The sequence below is a fragment of the Pithys albifrons genome, chromosome 1 (assembly GCF_047495875.1).
Source record: "Pithys albifrons albifrons isolate INPA30051 chromosome 1, PitAlb_v1, whole genome shotgun sequence".
Classification (NCBI taxonomy): domain Eukaryota; kingdom Metazoa; phylum Chordata; class Aves; order Passeriformes; family Thamnophilidae; genus Pithys; species Pithys albifrons.
Genome location: NC_092458.1, coordinates 102000752 through 102020486, shown reverse-complemented (window position 1 = coordinate 102020486; position 19735 = coordinate 102000752). Strand labels below are relative to the sequence as shown.

The window sequence follows — 19735 nt, the reverse complement described above, 5'->3', positions numbered from 1 at the left end:
TGAAAACATTGCTGGGCAAGATATACATGAGTATTACATTCTCAGTGCGCAGTGAAAGTTGTGTAATTGAAGGCTGTGCCACAAAGTATACAGAAGAGGGACAAATTAAGGTCACAGAAACACCCTTAAATCTGTCATCTGAGAACTTCCAAAGTGCATTCATTTAAAAGGTATCTTTCTTACACATACACGATGTTTACGACCAGGCTTTCTGTATTTATATCCTAAGTTATGATTGGCACTGGAAAATTTTCGTATTAGTCCCCCAAGAACCTCACTGCAAGCAACCCTCATTACTTAATAATTCTCTGATGCCTCTACTTTTTGATATCTCAGCCAGTTCTTAATACTTTTAACTTTTTAATGAAAGAGTAGTTACACACAATGGTGTCCTGTGGAAGATCATCTATCCCCTGAGAGTGCTTCCCCAGGCACATGGCACACATAAAAGGGCTGTGCTCATGGCACAGGACCATTCAAAAGAGAGCTATGAAGATGATGAAGGCTCTGGAGGGGAAGCCGTATGAGAAGCAGCTGAGGTCCCTTGGTCAGTTCAGCGTGGGGAAGAGGAGACTGAGGGGAGACCTCATCAGGATCTGCAGCTTCCTCATGAGGGGCAGAGGAGGGGCAGGCACTGATCTCTTCTCTGTGGGGACCAGCAACAGGACCCGAGGGAATGGCCTGAAGCTGTGTCAGGGGAGGTTTAGGTTGAATATTGGCAAAATATCTAACTCCCTGGGATTCCAGCCTGACCCTCCCAGGGGCTGCAGCCTGACCTTCCTCAGAATGGCTGATTCATGTCCCCACACATCCCTACGGCAGGAGAGGCATAGCACTGTCCCCCTAGGTAACAGCGGCGATGATGCTGAGCCAATGTGAAGAAGAGAAAGGTGAGCTTTTTCCTCCAAACCATTAAGTTTCTGTAGTGGATAAGCAGCCCTTTCTAGCCCAGACCTTTTCTTTCACTTCCTGGCCTCGTGCGGAGCTGCTGCGGTCTGAGAGCAAATGCCTGGCTGAGGCTTTAGCGTTGTGCAGGCATCCTGACGGCTTTCCAAGCACACCGGCAGGCCAGGCAGGGGGGAAGGAGGTAAAAAGTAAAATCAACTGGCTATTTTCTGAGGAAGAAGCAGCTAAGCCCCACAAAAATAAAACAGGACTGGAACCACTTAGCTAGGAAACAGGGCCGTGTTTGAAGTTCTGCCTCAAGCAACTTCATAAGTAGGTCAGAGCACAAAATCCACAGATGAAGATTTGAATTCAGGGGAGGAAAAACGTCCAATCCCAGCTTTGTGGCACAGGCACCTGGACAGAAAGGTTCATGATGCTCTCGCAAAGCAGTATGAAGATTTCACTGACAATACTAAGGAAAATGGTGCTTCTTGCACCTGCGAATGGTCAGAGGAACACAGGAAATCCCCTGCAGTGGACAGGCCAGAGACAGCCCAAAATATTTTGTTCACCAGTTTTTGAGAAAAATCTCATAGCTCTTCTCATGCTGGATTGTATTTTCACCAGCATACATTTGTATAAATCGAATTAATGGAGGATTTTGCCTGGTTAATTGAGTTTGTATCTCAGGACACAAACTGGGGAAAATAAAAAAAAAGGAGAGTGATAAAAATACTGCAACAGCTACAGCAGTGCTACCAGCAGTTATTACCAGCAGTTATGAAGGAGCTGTTAGTTCTGCATTATTAAAACCATTCAATGCAAGTGACAGATAACAGTAATAAATCAGGTGACATGTTTGACATACCCACACATCCAGTGTTTTTTTGTGAGCATTCAGTCTGAGAAAACAAGGGCATCTGATTAAAAAAGCCATATCAGCAGCTGCAATGTATGTTAAATTATTGACCCATAATGAAGCCAAAGTGAAAACCCTTACTGAGGGGTAGTGCCTTCAGATTTAAACAAGTGCTGCTAACTGGAAACTTACTTTACAGCTACTGGCCCCACAGAACACTAATTGCTTTACATCAGCTGGAAGACTGTGTTGGGTTGAGCTGGCAAAACGCCAGCTGTCCAAGACAGAAAGGGTTCCTCCTCCCCCCAACCAGCTAAGGGAAAAAAAAGGAGAGGAAAAAAACCCCTCTAAACCAGGTTTATGCTGAAACTAACTACATGTATTTATACAGAAAAGAGAAAATGAAAACTACAGTGTAACACACACACTTACACACTTACACAAGTTACGTATAACGAGGAATAACTTCCCACTTCCCAGTAAACACAAATTCTACCATTTTAACTACAAATCATTCTAGAGAAGTCAATTCCCCAGAGACAGACTTAAGCAGAGAGAAAAGCTAAGAACAAACATTTTACTTCCCTAAGATAACATGATGGTAAGCCGGTGCTCTGGGCTTGGGCCTCCCCATCCCTCCTGGGATGGCAGTGTGTCTTGCTGGGACCACAGCTGTGAAGTAACTGCCAAGCCACACCTACACACCAGCTCTTACTTCTTTTGAGATGATGTAATATGGTATGGAGTACAATATTATTGGCTAGAAGAAGTCAGCTGTTAGCTAGCTCAGCCCAGCTCAAGTCAGCTGACAATTCTAGGCCTAGTCTGAACATTATAGCCTAAATTTTTGGCCTACTTGGCCAAACTCGTAACAAAGACATACCCTATTTTCCCTCAATGCAGGGCTGTGTCCTGATGGACAGGCTTTGGGAGCCTACCAGGAAGGTGCATGAGGGCAGTGAGTCCTCGCTGTCAATGACTGCTACTCTCCTGGGGGCTCCTCTAGTGACCCCCAGTCACCAGGCAAAGGCTGAACACAAGGTTGGACCAACATATCTGAACCTGTGCCCTCCCTGGAGCACAGCAACACAGGCAGGACAGGGAAGACAAAATGCAGGCAAAAACCAGTGATGGGCAGCAGGGTCAGACACCTGCTGAGTAAGCAGCTCAGAGGAAGAGCTCATGGTGCAACCCGTCCTTTTCCTTGAGTTATGGAGCACAAATGCCATGAACAATTTCCCCTTAACCCCCAGTATACAATGAGCCATAGTAAGAAAGTACCAAGCAGCAGTTTTCCATCTCGGGCACAGGTCTGCCCTGAAAGGGACCTGACTGTACCTGCATCTGACAGATTTCAAATGACACAGATATAAACTACAGATGTTATTTTTCTGGACACCTAAAAATATCTGAAGATCTAGCAGACACTGGGATGAGAAGGGCTGGCAATGCCAACTGCCTACCTGCAACCTCCCATCAGCCACCTGCCTAAGGGGGATCTCCCAGCAAGGCTTCCCAGTCCTTCAGAAGGGATCACAGGGCTCTTCAGGTCCCTGCTGGGGTATCCTTCTTGATAACAACTACTCACAGATACACAGAAGAAAACCTCCCTCGTAGGAGGTAAAAAAAGACCCTCCCAACTTTTTGATCCACAATTCAGAAACCAAAAAAAAAGCTGCTTTGTAACTTTCTAAATGAGAGTGATGCAAACCAGGGCTGTTCCCCTGGCAGTGCACAGGCCAGCTCACCTGCAGAGGTGACTCTCTGCTGGATGAGCAATACTGATCATGGTCTGCTGTGCACATTCCAGCCTGGAGGTCAGCTTGTAATCAGGGCCAGCCTGTGACTTCAGAGGAGTACGGGAGACCCTGTATCCCAGCTTGATGAGAGTTTCAAAATGTTCAATCAGCCCAGGACCAAACCAAAACAAACTCTTACTTCTGTGGCTAATGTGAAATGACCTTCCTAGGTCATCAAATCCATCCCTGGCTAGCAGAGAGGCCATTTCATCCTCACCAAATTTATGACTGGGATGGGTGTGAGGAGCAAGCAAGAAAAACTTCCTCTCTTGCTATGAAATTTTAAGGCAAAATAAATTATGTTAGGAGACAACAACCATGTAAGCTTACCAAATACAGATGTTAAATACCATCTTTCCCCTCCTAATCTTAGCACGTTGTCTTAAATGTTAGTGTGTTATTTGAAGCACAGCATACATGCCAACATGTTTGCAGCACCCCTGTCACATAGCAATTCTGAGAGCATTACTGTCAAGCTGACATTTTATTACATTTCTGGAGATATGATAATTCAATTATTGAGTTTCACTCAGCAACTGTGAAGGTTCAGGAACAAAGATGAATTGTGCTTTACTTCAGACAATTTTAAATGTTGTTGAAAATGGAGTATGAAGGTCATAACTTATAATTCAACCCCCATGCCTTGAAGCTCTATTCTTTCGCTCTCCATTGGAATTTAGGATCAAATTAACCCTGCAAGAAGGAAAGCAATGTGAGATGAGCAGACAGGTGATCCTGTCATCCATTTTCATAATTTCAGCTTAAGTAAATAGGCCGTTTATTCCCAAGCCAAACACAGGGTTACCACTGTGGACTGAATAAACAATACTAACTTTCAACCATGTAAATATATTAGCTACTGTGGGAACAGCCTCATCGAGGTCTTCGGGGACTTCCATGCAAGAGGTTAGTACACTGCAGTGAGGGAAAGGCCATGGCCAAGGGAAGAACGGTGCTGGCAAACAGAAAGGCAGACAAAAATAGCTCTTTTCTTAGAAGAGTACAACATTTGCACATGACAAAATAGGTTTGTAGGAAGGTTAATAATTGCTTAGATTACAGTAACAGCAAGGCTTCTCACTCACACCTGAGTGCACTCTTGTGCTGGACGTGGCACACAAGGACTCTTCACGTGCTAGTCTTCTCCATCCCAAGAGGCCTTCATCTGAATATGCTTATTCATGGCATATTCATTGTCTATATTCAGAACACAATTCTACACAAGTGGAAAGCAAAGATGATGACAAAAAAAAATGTATTCTGTATACAAATTATTGCACTAACAAAATTTTTGTTACTCTTCCAGGAACATCTATAAGATTCCAAAAGATGTATTTCAACAAAGTCTGGTAAAAAATACCATTAGGGTTGCCTTAGTCCCAGCAATGAAAAGTGAAGTGTTAAATTTATGCTGGCTGCTTATTTTCTTTTTCTTAGTTTACAATTCCACAGCAGCATATGAGGAGAAGTCCCAAAGCTCAGGGACTTGAAGGATTTGATCCAAACAAAAGAATTAAGAGCTGCTGTCATGTACCATTTAAACACCATCATACTATAAGTGCTACTTATACATAAGTAATTAATTTTGGGTCTCTCCACTGCTTGTCTTCCATTTCAGAATTCTTCTCAGTCACTATCAGAATATTTCTGCTTCTCTTTTTCTATTGCAGAGGCACCAAAGAATAAGGGATCTGCAGCCCTCCTTCCTCTGCAGTTTATATTACCTTGTCCCGAGAGTTGCAAACTGCCCTGGGGTGGGGAACTCTGTCTTTCGAAGTGCAAGGCATCTGCTGGTGAAGTTGGTGCCTCCCTCTCCACAGAGGGACATGCTACTCTCCAAGGCTGACTGCTCCCCTCCTGTTCCAAATGGTTATTTCTATTCTGTTCCTTTCACTGGGGATGAGGACAAAACACCAGTGGTGAGGGGAGGGAGGGACACTACTTACATCCAGGCTGTCTCTTACCCTGCTGTGGGAAGGAAAAAGTTAAATGCATGGGCACAACAGCAATAAGCAGCACATGGTATCAGAGACCACAACTGCTGTTAATGTGATAGCATAAGCACACACATTTGGGGCTGCATTTTATATGTTATTCCTAGTTCACTAACACTGATGCCCTACAGGCTGCTCAGCAGCTGGAAATAGCTACAGAGCAGCAGCAATCTTCACTATATCATCTTGACCAAGGACTGTAGGAAGGACTGGAGTAGAAATAGTTTGCAGGCTCCCTTTATGCTTCAATAGCAGAGCATAAGTCTATGAGACACCTAAAAATAAGGTTCAGTGCATCTTACCTGATGAACAGATGTTTCAACAATAGCTGTAGATCCGTAGTACTGCTTTTGCTTGTGCCAAAGTGTACCACAGACCTCAATAAAGAGACAGAAGCTGGAACATTCAGAATTAAACCAATCTCCCTTGTGAGCAAAAGGAATAACTCCAAGTAATTATAGTAGTAAAAATCTCTTATCTGTCTGGATGAGCCAACAGAGGAGACACAGTGATGAAACGTGCCTGCCCTGTTTGTGGCATTAGTGCCTCTCCATTCCATACTAAATACTACTGTATGGAGTGAGTCCCTGGAGCAATCCTGTATTTTACAAAAATAATTCTTTGCAGGGGAAAAAAACTCTTTTTGATAGCAGAAGTGATTATGAAAGTAAACATCACAACACATTTCTTTTTTAAGCAGAGAAAAATCATTGAGAAAACATCATTGGATTTCTAAGGATTATATTAACTATGGAATTTCTACCCACTTGTGGTTATCAATCTCAAAGGAAATTGTGGCTGCCCTGTGAATTAACAGTTCATTTCCTTTAATTTTTAATAACTGTGTTTCTGTCCCTTCAAGAGGTGCATTAAGATTAGAATGAGTTTCTTTTTCTAGGACACTATTGTTCAAATACTGAATTAATGCTACAGGTTTTATTTGGATTGGCTGCAATTACACTGTGAGCAGCATCAAATGGTCCTCTTGCAGAGCTTCTGACCCAGAAGTACCCTCATTAATAACCCTGCTCCAGGTTAGTGTGATATTACTCACTACAGAGCAACCAGTACAAACTGAAACAGACTAATCCTCTGAGAATCCTGAGGGCTCAGTGAAATCTCCAAATTAGCCAATAAAACAGAAATTCCCCAGCTGGGGGTATGGAGGTATGTGTACATTGGATGCGCAGGGAGTGCATGAGTCAGATGAGGTGGTATTTGTCCTTTGCATCTCTTGACCCTCCAGCAGTGACACACCTTATTAACCAGTGCTTGAACCAGGAGCAATGAAGCATAAAGTGGCAGTGAACATGGAAGGTGCCATGGTGACTAAAAAAATCCACAGAAAGAAAAAATGTCTTTCTCTAACACTTGGATTGAGCAAGGTACTTCAGCTTACAATTTGTCCCATTAGAGTCAAGCGCACAAGAGCCCCACTGAAGTAATTAGCTCATTGATTTCAACAGAATGAGGACTCTATTACAGCTACTTACCACCTTGAAGATACAAATGCATTTAACTACTTTGCTGAACTCATGCTGGGTATATTATCTGAATTTTCTTTAAAATGTGGATGTACAGAGGACTGGACAAAGTTACAGATTTTTATCAAATTCAGAAGTAGACCTTCCCCCCATTTGAAAAAGGGAAAGGTGTATGAGGGGGTATAAAATAACAGACAGAAGGTAAAATTCTTATGAAGAAAGGACAGTCCTCTTGTAATCAACATAATCCCCAGGCTCAGTCTTTCTGTCAGTCTTATTAAGTTTTAAGAAAACATTTATCTTCTACATGGCTGACCCTTATGGGAACATCCTGCAGGCTTCCAAAATAGACCACTGCAAGTGAAGAACAAAAAATTATCTCTCCTTTTCAACAAAAAATATTTTTGAAATAGAGCAGCATAAGCCAGCTAATTTCACCAAATTCCTTAAGAATGTTTACTTTTCCCCCTTAGAGTTTTCTGTAAGCCACAGAGCACTTCAGTGATTTATACCTTAATGCTTCTATTTTCAGGCCAAATTCTAACAATCTTCCAAATGATGAAAAACAGATGATCCACAGGGATGTCAACAACTCGAGTTTTAGCACAAAACCATGCTAAAGCCTTTTTTCTTACAAACAATTGAACTACCATGTTTACAACAAATTCTAGTTTTCACTAAAAAAGTATTATAGTTCTTACTAAACTAAAAACTCCTAAACTTCCAAAAATGATCAAACAAACAAGAACCCAACCCCATTAGTCTGAAACTTTTCAAAACAGTTATTCAGACATCCAAGTGAAAAAGAGGTGGGAGACTTGAAGCAGGAGCTATCTTTTGAGAGCTGCTGTTTGGCAAGCAAACCAGTTTTTTCCTCATTTTGAGCTGCTTGTCACAACACAGGGTCAGAAATGAAAACACAAAGGGCTAAAGAAAAGGCGCCCTGTGTTTTATTTCTGGTGCTGACAAGGGTTTCCTCTGCAGCCATCGTCAGGAGCAGACAGTGCTGTGGTTGTAAATCTGATGGCACATTCTTCATTAAAGGATATGAACTGGGACAATAGGCATGGAACAAAAGACAACTGGTAGTTCAAACACTTTGGCAAAGGTCACATTTTGAATACACATTCTCTCTCCAGTAGATCTTAAAATGAAAACATGGTCCTAGATTTTTCTCTAAGCTGTGGTTAATCAACGCCCTGCATGGAGAGACTTGGATACCTCTCTCTTTTCCTAAGCTGAAGCATGGATAGCATGCTTCCACAGGTACACCAGATGTTGAAGAACAAGGAATAAAAGGCTGAACTGCTATTCACCTCTTAGACAGAATGAAAGGGAAACAGTTAATTTTCAGTCTTGGCCTTACCAATGACACGTTTATAGACAATCCCCTGTACTCAGCACAAGCATCCTGAGCCTCTGCTCGATGTGCTTATTCAGGAAGACTCTCCTGATCAGAAGTCAAGCCAAATGGAAAAAACAATTATTGAACCGGGCCTTTGGCAGACCTCTGGCATGGAATCAAAGTCCTAGAGCCAGAAGCATGAAATGGCAACTGCCAGGTAAATTGCAGTTTTACATACTACCCCAAAGTGCTTCAGTCATGAGGAAGTTTGAACAGTACATTGATGAAGAAGAACACAATTTTATTTTAAGCAGAGCACCATATAACTGTCATGCAGGCACAGAACCATCCTCAACCCATATGCTGCTACACATATTTGCTGTGGGATGCCCAAAAGTGTCTATTTTAATTATTTGAAATCTGCCTTGAATGCCAAGCTTCCCGAATTTCTTTTATTCTCTATGAACTCCAGAGGCTACATCTCTATATTCCTAACTCTTAAAATGTTAATTCTGTCCTTCAATGCACTCCTCCTCCAGACTCACCCTCCATTCCATGCTCCCATACCAAGTGAAACAGCTTAAGGAACATTCTTCCCTTCAGGAACAAAAATGGCTCTTTTTGAGGTGAGCTGCTTTTATCAAAGGTACTACTGGATAGAAAGTACTCCCTGACAAATGCCACATTTAGATACACTACACACAGCTTTTTATTCAGTTTTGCAGGTCAAGGTACACACACAATTTTTATGCTAAATGTATTCTCTGCCTCTTTTCCTCTCATTCTGTCTGTCTGCCTTCCTTCCTTCCTGGCTGCATTGTGAAACCTCTAGACGTCAGGAAAAAAATCAACCCAAAACCCACCCAAAACCCTCACTCCCTCCAACACACATTGTTTGTGTAAATAACACCTGCTATTTCACTAAACAGGCTGTGTCATCCTCAGGATCTCTGCTAACATTTTTCCACCAACCCTCTTGCAAGTCACCATCTCGATACCCATAATGAAATCATAATTCGCTATTTACTTTTTTCTCCAGTTACTTTTGAAGTTCTGGGAATCAGGTATTTTGTTCTCTTTTGTGTTGTTTTTCTAAGTAACAGTTGCCTTAGAGGAAGATATTTCTGAAGACAAAGTGATGTAATGTGTCAGCTTTCTTCTGCTTAAGCCAGCATTCCACTTCACATCCTTTAAAGACTTACCCAGGGAAATAGAGACCACTCACTATGCCCCAATATTTTACCTATGGTTTTCTTAAGTTGGTGTGCCAAATTTGTGTATAAGTCACTTCATTGCCACTGAACATTCAGCTCAGCAGTATTCATTTTGAAGAGCAGCTGAACTATTTGTCCTCTTTGCTCCACCATTTATCTGGGATTATTTCATACCAACTGTGTGGCTGTGAAGTGCTGTGGAAGAGAAAAGACAGCATCCAGAACCAGCCTTGACAGCATGCAATTACTGACATCACTGCCCAAAGAGCCATCTGTGGCTTAAAAGCTACCTGTGTGCCACAATAAACACCAGGCACAATGTGGTGGAGAAGACTTAGCTGGAAATCAGACCACAGGAAATCCACTAGGATAAGCACGAGGGCCAGACAGTTTGGAGCCTCTTGGAAGCAAATACGAAGAGCACTGTTAGAAAACACACTCAAATTTGGGTCCTGCAGAAGAAACTCCTTTTGTACTGACATCTACCTCTGATGAGCTCTGGGGTTTTTAGAAGGGTTAACTATTAAGTACTGGATGCCAAGCAAATAAACAGGAGAAAATACATATATATATGTATGTATTAGAGGAAATAATGACATGCTGTAGTTACTGAACACTAGCAGGAAGGCAAACATAGCTGCAACAATAATCCTCTAATAACTTGCTCTGAAAGGATCTCATAAAGGAAGAGAGGAGGAGGAAGGATGTGTTATTTTACATTAGAGATGCTCATGGGATTACAAGTGACTCAGTCACAGATCTTGAATGCCTACAGATTACACCTGTAGTCCAGCTAAAGATGAAGTTACTGGAACATCTCATACAAGCCCTACAAAACCTACTGCACACCAACAGGCTTTTCCAAAACCATGAGAAAGAGTTACACTTGGAAAAAAAAAAACATCTCAGAGAAGATAAAGAACAGGAACATCAGAAAGACACACAGATTTATAAAGAATAGAGAGAGCACAGAAAATTGTCATAAGCAAATGAAGAAGCATAAGCAACCTCTAAAGCAGAGACAAGAAAACACTGAGGACTCCTCACGGTGGTTCAGGCACTTCCGAAAGCACCTGTACAGATCAGACCTCTGCTTGGTGCAGACAGTAGGATCAAAAATTATGATGTTGAAGGCCATGAAGGACATTGAAAGAACTTAATTACATGGAATTATCAGGACACATAGTGTGCTAGATTAAATTAGGGTCTTTTAAAGATCACAATACACAGTTGTTAACAGAAAGATGTAAGCAGAAAGATTGCTAGTGACCATTTCCAAATTCTAGTGCAATTTCATGAGTTTGTCATTTGGGGTTGAGGCAACATGAAACCTCTTGCATATTAAGAAAAAGTGTAAAAATGTAGTGTCCCATAATGAAAAGGGGAGGTTATTCTTACGGAGTATAGCTAAAGTCAAAACAAAATTTTTTGCCATGCAGCTAAATCCAAGGTAGTAGCCTGAGCAAAGCACAGTTTGCAGCCTTAAAAGCAGCAGACATGCTTTGAAGACTGTGACTTACAGCTGGAGCAAATTGCTAAATTAATTTATGTCTGCTGTGATCATCACAAATAGGTACTCAAAGAAAGGTACAGTATAAAATGGTCATAGCAAGGCTTCTGTCAAAACCCTGTGCTCAGCCCTGCCAGCTACCTATAAAGAAGGAAGTGAATATAAGAGAGGGAGCTCAAAGGAAGTCCAAAGAATTGACTCCTAAGCTGGGCAAAGCAAAACAAAGCAAATCTTACATGTGAGGCTGACAGAGTTCACCTGGCTCAGTGATAAGGTTCAGAACTGTCATGATGACTATTTAGGGCCACATTTCAAACTTGCAGATAAGTTAAGAGCTGACAGTAGGAATTCCAATCCTCATTTCCCAGCAAAATTTCCAAGCAATGTTACTAAATGAACTGTAGAACAGTTTACCAGAACAGATGGTCAACTCTTTAACACCTGAAGTTTTCCAAATGAGATTACACATGTTTAAAGAAGACACACCCAAATCAGCTTTTAGAAAAAAAGAATATCTGTGACTTATCACGTGAAATGTCAGGTCAGAGGACTATAATGCCTCCTGACTGTTGAGTGTATAAATTGAAGTACTTAACTACAAAAAATTAGAAGAATCAAGTGTCTCCTTCAAGACATGCTGTGACGAACAGCACTTGTAAGAGCCACCTCCAGTATTCAAACCCATCCAGACACACGCAAACCACTCCAATGTGTCAGAGCCACTGACTGACACAACCCTAATTCAATAGCTGTTTACATTTGTTAAATAAACACACAAAAGACTAGGTGTCAACCGGGCACTAAAGGCACGGTTTCAACATTCCAGCAGCCATTCAAAAGAAATCCCTGGTCCATCCCCAACAAAGCACAGCTCTGACATTAAGCTAGAAAATACCAGCAGTGTTCACATGGACGTGGGAGATGAAATTCATTTGCTCTCTGACAAGCCTCCTTCATATAATGTGATATCCTATGCTCATGTCCATCATTTCTAACCACGTGTGAGATGGAATAAGGTATTCCAAAAGAGCACCTTCTTTGATGCTTGTAAATGGAACAGCAATTTTGGAATGAAAAAAGAAAAAAAATCAAAGCAGGCATTCCCGATATAAGTGGGGAAAAAAATCTCTTGTCATTCTCCGACAGTAATCAATCTTAAGTACAAGTACATGCTTTTTCATTTCCAGATGAATCAAGGATTCTGGTGCTCTATCAAAATTTTATTAAATTTAGCTCAGGAAGTGTCTGATCTGCTTTAAAAACTGTGGATCAATTCTGTATTAAAATACCATCACGCTGCTTACTCCTTCAAAATGCTATAAAATATGCTGAAGGGATCACTGGAATATTCCCCAGGTACTACAGCTGAAACAAAACCTGCAACAGAGGAGCCTTTTTAGAAAAAAGCAACTACCACCTTCCCACACACTCCTCCCCAAGCACCAGGCAGTCTCTGTGCCATGCCTTTTCTTCCTTTTCTGGTTTTAGTCAAGAACATAAACCAAAAATAAGCCACAGATTGCATGCTAAAGGTTAAGGAAATTACTGCTGGGATTGACGAAACAGAAAGTAAGATGCCCTATCTTGAAGAACAACGTTTTATGTTTAGCTTAGGTTTGCCCCTGCACATGAATGTAATACTTAAGGGTTGTCACTTAAATTAAGGCCAGAGTCTAGCAGGCAAGATTCTCTTCTTCCTCACTGATGGAAAGACAAACAGCTTCACTGGAGCCTATGCTTTTAAATCAACAGTCTTCTCCTGTACTTTTCTCTAGATAGAAATAGAAAATACTCATAAGCACCTCATTTCACCTGCTGTGTTTTTGAAAGCACTGTGAAGCATGCTACTCATACCACGGTGTTAAAGGGTCAGATTACACTCACTTAGAATCTATTCAATAAATTCCATCAGCAGTCAGAAACAATTTAACAAAACCAAGTCAAATAGTAAAGGAAAAAAATTTCAAAGCAAAATGAATTTCAAATCCAAATAATTTTAATCACTATTCAATCACTATTGATTCAGGTATTGTGACAAAGCATTTCAACAAAACCCACAAAATTTTTATTCACAGGCCTTTTCATCTCAAGAGCTTGAAACAAAGTTCTCATTACCTCTAAAGCTTATTTCCACAAATTATATTCTTGTACACAAAACTAGGGACAGACCTTCAGTTTTAGCAAGTTTTCTGGTTTGATTCAAAAAACATGTGTGACATTGGACTTCAGAGGAATCCAATGCCTGTTATCAGCAAAGAAAAAAACAAAACAAATGAAAACCAAAAAACCCAAACCCTGCCACTGCTTACTGCCCAAACATAGTTTCCCGCAAGCTGAATTTACATCAAATCCATGAACACAACACTGTTTCTTTTTTCTAAAGCACACATATACTTACGAAAGAACATTCCCAATGTAGGCATAATATGAACAGCAGTAGGGAGCAGTCCCATCACAGCAGTAAGCTTTGCAGTCATTATCACACTGAGCCAGACAATCTTCTGCTGAATAAAAGTAACACTCATGAGGTCAAACAGCAGCAACAACAAAATGCTGTACAGCACAGCTTTAAAGAAAATGGATTCTAACAGTTTTATACAATCACAGGACTTCACTCGAGTTGTGACCTGACCTTGTAATCCTAATGGCAGCCCATTCCCACTGATTCTACATTTCAGAGTTAGGTGCTTTGTGTATGGGTATTTTGTACCCAGCCTCATCAGTTCCTGCTTATGTTAATAAAAAGAGCATTTTGAAATGTTAGGACACCACGGATCAACTTTTTCTATTCCAGCAAAAAGTCCAGAAGGAAACCTGCCTGTCTTGCTGACCTGCAGAGTGGCAAGAGAGGAGAAGGAAGATGTCTGAGGACAGGCTACCTCCCAAAGTCTCTGCCCAACCCCAGCCTAGGGTGCCAATTAGAGCTGCCTGAGGCTCCCTCACCTCTTGCCAGCTGGCAGCAGCTCCAGCCCAAGGACCATGGCCAGTGTGGTGTGGCAGTGCCCAGAACAGGGGTCAGCAGTGTCGCCTCTGCCCTGCTGCCAAAGACCATCCTGCCCAGCTGGGGCCACAAGCATGTCCAGCAGTGATGCACTGCTGAACTGAGGAACAAAGCAAACTGTGGATCAACAGTAAGAGAGCTCTTTACAATTAAGCAGCTTGGAAGAACATGTACTTTTTTATTGCTGTTGAGAAGCTATTTTAAAGGTACTGACCTCTTGTGCTGTCGTGACTCAGTGTTTTCAAAAACCTAAGTAGGTCCTCACAAGTAGATAACACCTGTGTACTGTCACTGCACTGTAAAAACATCCCTGGGGATCCCACACTTCCCACATCTCATCCCTGGCTCTCCTTCATCATTCAGGACCTCAACTGCTGCCTGGATGAATCCAAACAGATTCCCTGTCCCAGACACCATCACCCTTGGTGACCTATTTGGTCACACACTGCCATGACAGAGAAAATAGCAAACTATGCTTCTGCACTCCCAGCGTGGCTCACATTCCCTGCGCAGCAGCTCATGCAGAGGGGTTCCCACCTTCCCACTGCTGTTATTGCCTTTCGTCGCTGCTGGCCCAACTTTTAATGTGCCAGGATCGTCAATCCTAGCTCATCTCAGCTGCTGTTGTGCTCCCATTCCTGCTCCACCTCACACCGAGGCTCCTCTGCTCACTGACTGTGCAGTGAATGGCTCAAGCTGCTGGTCAATTCCACAGCCTTAATCTTGCACATGGGATTTTAGCAGGTCAGCTCTCTCAACTTGCTCTTCCTTGAAAACAAGTACCAAGTGAGGGTGAGGGCTGGAGAGGGCTGTACAACACAGCATGCGGGTCAGCCCATGCAGCTGTGCCCTAAACCTGTGTGATTACCCCAGTTTTAAAAGGACTTCACGAAAAAACCGAACAACTGACCCACTGATCCGCCAACCACTCCCCTGCAAGTGAATTGAAGCAGCCAGCAGGACACTCATCTTCAGGAGAGCCCTGCTTTGAGGGAACAGCAGCGTGGGATGACTGTCACAAAGGACACCCGCCAAGGCTTTGGCACAGCTGCCCGTGCGGGGATGCACCATGCCAATGGCTCCAGCCTTTTGCACTGCTACCCTTTTTTGGAACAGGCACTCATGTCTCCAGCTGTGCCTTGTCAGCACCTCCTGGTTCAGCTCTGACAGTACCGAGGTCCCTGCACCTTGCCTGGGCATCTCACAGGTTTTGTCTGCAGGATGCAGGTTCACAAGTTGGAAGGGACCACAGCAGGCCATCTGGTTCCAACTTCCTGCTCAAGTAAGGTCACCCTAGAGCACATGGCACAGGATTGTGCCCAGACGGTTCTGGAATATCTCCAGTGAGGGAGACTCCACATCCTCTCTGGGTGATCTGCTCAGAGCTGTCACTGCACAGGAAAAAAGTTATTCCCCATGTTCAGGTGGAACTTCCTGGGCATCGCTTTCTGCCCATTGCCTCTTGCTCTACTGCTCGGCACCACCGAGCAGAGCCTGGTCCATCCCCTCGGCACCCCGCTTTAGATACTCATCCACCATTAATGAGGTCCCCTCTCCGTCGTCATCTCCCGAGGTTTACCCTCCCTGCAGCCCCAGAGGGGCTCATGCACAGTACACCGTGCCCAGGTGCTGAGACACGCCGCGGAACCCCTTCTAACTCCGGCAGCCAATTCCATCGCCGACGAGGAAAAGTGCCCGCGGCTGCCCTAAATCTCCGGCCCAGCCGCCCTCCCGGCCCCACTCGCACCCGCGGCTGTCCCGCGCCCCGCGGCCCCGCTGACCTGGCAGGAGGAGGAGCAGGAGGCAAAGGGGGAGCAGCACTCCACGGGCGAGGCGCCCCTCTGTCCGGCCGCGCCGCCCCGCTCTCTCCATGCCGGCGGCGGGCGCGGAGCCGCAGCCCGCCTGGCCGCGGCGGCGGGCCGGGCCGGGTTGGGGAGGGATGAGGAGGGTGGCGGGCGGCGCCGCGGGGACCGGGCAAGTGGCCGGGCCCGCTGCCTCCCGCGGCCGCCCCGTCGCGGCGCGGCCCCTCTCGCTTCCCCGCCTCCCGCCGCCTTTGTCCGGCTCGGCCCCGGCGCGGGCGGTGCAGCGGTGCGAGAGGCAGCCCCCGTCCCATGTCCCCGGCATCGGCCTGGCCAGGGTAGTTTGTAAGCTGCGGGCTAGTTTGTAAGCTGCGATTTAAACTGTGATCGAAGCCATGGCCGGTGTGCAGAGGCAGGCGCGGAGCGGGGCAGGATGCGGTGCCCGATGCCGGCACGGAACCCGCTCCTGTCCGGCAGTAACGCTCTCCATCACCAGGCCAGAACAATACGCTAGAGTGTTTTTTAAGAGTACATTTTGATAACCATTTAAATGCTGTCGTAACTCACCCCACGTGAGAATTCACACAGACGGGGCCCAGAGGACAAAATATTTACCCCGCGGTCTGACAAAACAAAAGGGTTGGTCTCTGACTGTGCACGAAGAGCTACAGGTCGAGGAATGCCCTTTGAAAGGCTGAACTATGCAAACAAAAATGAGAAACATCCACAGGTGTTTCTGCTCATAAAGGGCTTCCTGCTGCTGGCAGCTCACAGGGGAAGGCTCACACAGAAACATAAAATGATTTTTTTTTTTCAGGATTTAGCTAATTACGATGATAACAGCAAACCCCCAAACCACCAAACCAAATCCCTTGAAAGCTGGTTGTTTTATTAACACAATGTTTTTTTCAAATGTATGCCAGAACCTGCCTGTCAACAAACAACTTCACATGTTTTTAACTACCCAGCAGTGTGTATCCCTCAGTTTATGCAACAACTCAAGTTAAATGTATAAAAGGAAATTTCAGCTAGATCTTAGCTGCTAAGAGTAAAACTTGGACTAGGTGAGGAACTCAATTTCAAAGGATTTGCATCTGCTGCCTGTGTCGTCCTCTGGTCACAGACTACAGTTGTCTCTGGAAAAAAAAAGCTAGAAAAATAATACGGTTTTGCCAACAGATAGTATTGGTAGTAAAGGAGGAACAGAATTTAGCATATAAAGGAGTCTCAGATCTGATATCTCCAGATTTTTGATTTTAATGATCATCTTTGATGACCATCAGTCTGTCTGCCACTTATTTTGTGTTCGTCAGTATTGTAGTTGATTCTTTCCCCTGCAGTCTCCTCCACTTCACAGCTGTCTTGGCAAGTCACATTTCAGTATTTCCCAAAAATGTTGGGTAAAATTGCACCGTAATTGTAAACCAGTGTCCTTGAATTGCATAAAGATTTGCCCTTAGCAACCTTATGGATTTACGGACCTATGTCCGCAGGGGATATTTCCTTTGAACCTCTCTAACACTTAACAACCCTAATTATTGTTTGCCAAGTACTGTCAGTGGGACACACCATTGAAAAGTCCAGCTAACAAAGGGAAATACATCTTCATACTAGTGTTGAAAATAATCCATGAGAAACTTTTAATCCAAGAGTATACGTTCTTCCTCCTGTAGATTTTTCTTAGAAGAGAGGAAGGTGTGTGTGCATGGGAAGTCACAAAATTCATCCTCTGGCATTGTAATATTAGCCTTAAATCCCAAAATGAAGAAATCTGCTGGAAGAACATGTGCTCAATTTGTCACCTACTCTGTCCTCTTTCCGCTGCTCCCAGCATCATGGAACACATTTGTAGAAAGCTGAAAAGATGGAGAACAATGTCAGGGTAGTGTCATCTGGTTCTGCTGTGCTGAGGTCCTCAGAAGGAAGTTTTAAAGGAAGACTAATTCACAGCAAAGAACAAGAAAAGATCAGAGCTGAGGTCCTAGCCACAGTGAGACTCTTTATACAACTCTGTATCAGCACCACATGATGGCCAAATCATCTCTTATCAGAAATGTATTTTGAAAGATGGTTTTCATAAGCATACAGGTTTTGTAACATCATGTTAAGTCTACAAGCCCTCAAGTGCTAATCTTCAGGCACAGTTCAAGGAGAAAATCCTGCTCCCAGTGCAGTAGTGTTCTGAAACTCACTATAATCATGCATCTCTGTCTCCAGAAGCTTAATTAGTGTTTAGAAACAGTAATTATCACACATAGAGCACTAGAGGAAACTTAATAGAGGAAAAGGCACATGCTTAGGACAAGCATTTAAATCTCTTTACCTCTAGACTACCTCTAGAGAAATCACTTGAAAACAATTAACAGGATATCTTATATACATGCTAAAGATGTGTTGAACTTGAGCTAACTGGCACAACACAAGGAATTGTGAGTCTTCTACATGTTTTCCAGTGTGTGTATCAAGCTGACCAACTTTAGAGCATCTCCAAAACAGCCTAGACACTCTTTGCAGCAGCGGGTGAGCTGCTGGGCCAGATAAAACTCTGGTTCTGGAAAGAGGGGCAGCCAGGAAGCTGCCTGTTCATCTCTGTCCCATGTTGTCCTGTAATGGCATGGGGGGTAGACTCATCTGAGCGCTAGCCACCTTTGAGCACCAGTCAGGACCAGTGCCTGTATGTGCTCTTGTACCTGTGAGAAGTGTAAAGCTCACTCTTCCATTCCTGTAGGTTCCTTGTGTCAGTGTCTAGTGGTTGGGAGTACAACAGATACACTGTGCTTCTGATGGCACATATTATTTCACTGTGCATTTCTTTTCCTACACCATGAAAGAACAACCAGAAGTAGCTGACAGATAGCATACTCCAACTTCTGCTAAAGTTAATGAAAGGCTTTCCAGTGACTACTTTAGCTGCAGCAGGTTTTTAATTTCTGATTCCCTTCTGCCTTCCTTTACTTATCCCACTACAAGTCAAAAAGATTTAATCTTTTCTCCTACCTTAAAGGGAATTTTTTTCACACTTCTAATCAGTTTCATTGTTGCTTTGGGATGCTCTTTCTGCTAAATCTTTTTCTGAGGATGGCCTGAATACTAATGCAATATTTAAATGGATTTTTAATATCAGACTCTATCCTTCCTGACTACTCCATTAGTATTAAGTCCGTTGTAGATTGGCATGGCTACACATACACTATTATTGACTACAACAGCAAAAAACCCACTAACCATGCTTGCTTCCCCCCGTCCCCCAAATGTTTTGTGATTACATTGGTACTTATCTCCACACAAGGAATTTTGTTATCTCCTTCAGGATTTCTGATTTCTGACAGTATCTTTAGCCCTGAAGAATTTATGAAAGAACTCCTAGAAGGGTATGAGACAGTCTTGTTCCTCTCTGCACAGACTGCAGGTCTCTGTCACGTGAGGAATATACTCAGTAGTCCTGCCTGTTGCTGTGTAAAGCTGGCAGAAAGCATCACACAGCATTGCCATAATTCCTACGAAGCAAACAAACTCTTCTGGCCCCCTCAGTTATATCTACTGTGTTTAGGTAGATGGAATCTCTGAAGAATAGTGGCTATATTCTACAAAATTATTCTAATTCTATATATATAGAATGCATGCATTTGCCTACAGGAAGGGAAATGGTGGAACATATTTTGTATTATTTCTATTAAAAACAAGGAGTGTCTCAAAAATGCTTGATAAAAATTCTTTAAAAATACAGGGACTTGTGTGTTTTATTGGTTTCTGAAAGAAATATTTGTTTAATAAACTAATCTGTAGTCCTTGTTGAAGCTTAGCAAACAGTTACAACAATCTTGAGAAAATTCACTAACCAC

General features: G+C 43.3%; 1 protein-coding gene across 1 annotated transcript in view; it reads right to left on the bottom strand.

Moving 5' to 3' along the window:
* CYYR1 (cysteine and tyrosine rich 1) overlaps positions 1-16106 on the bottom strand; it is a 58157-nt gene extending 42051 nt beyond the window's left edge. The window contains exons 1-2 of the mRNA XM_071562863.1: positions 15876-16106; positions 13492-13597 (exon numbers count right to left, since the gene is read on the bottom strand). Coding sequence (XP_071418964.1) covers positions 13492-13597; positions 15876-15966 — 197 coding nt within the window. The 5' untranslated portion in view covers positions 15967-16106. The remainder of the gene's footprint in view (positions 1-13491; positions 13598-15875) is intronic.
* Between the last annotated feature and the right edge of the window lie 3629 nt (positions 16107-19735).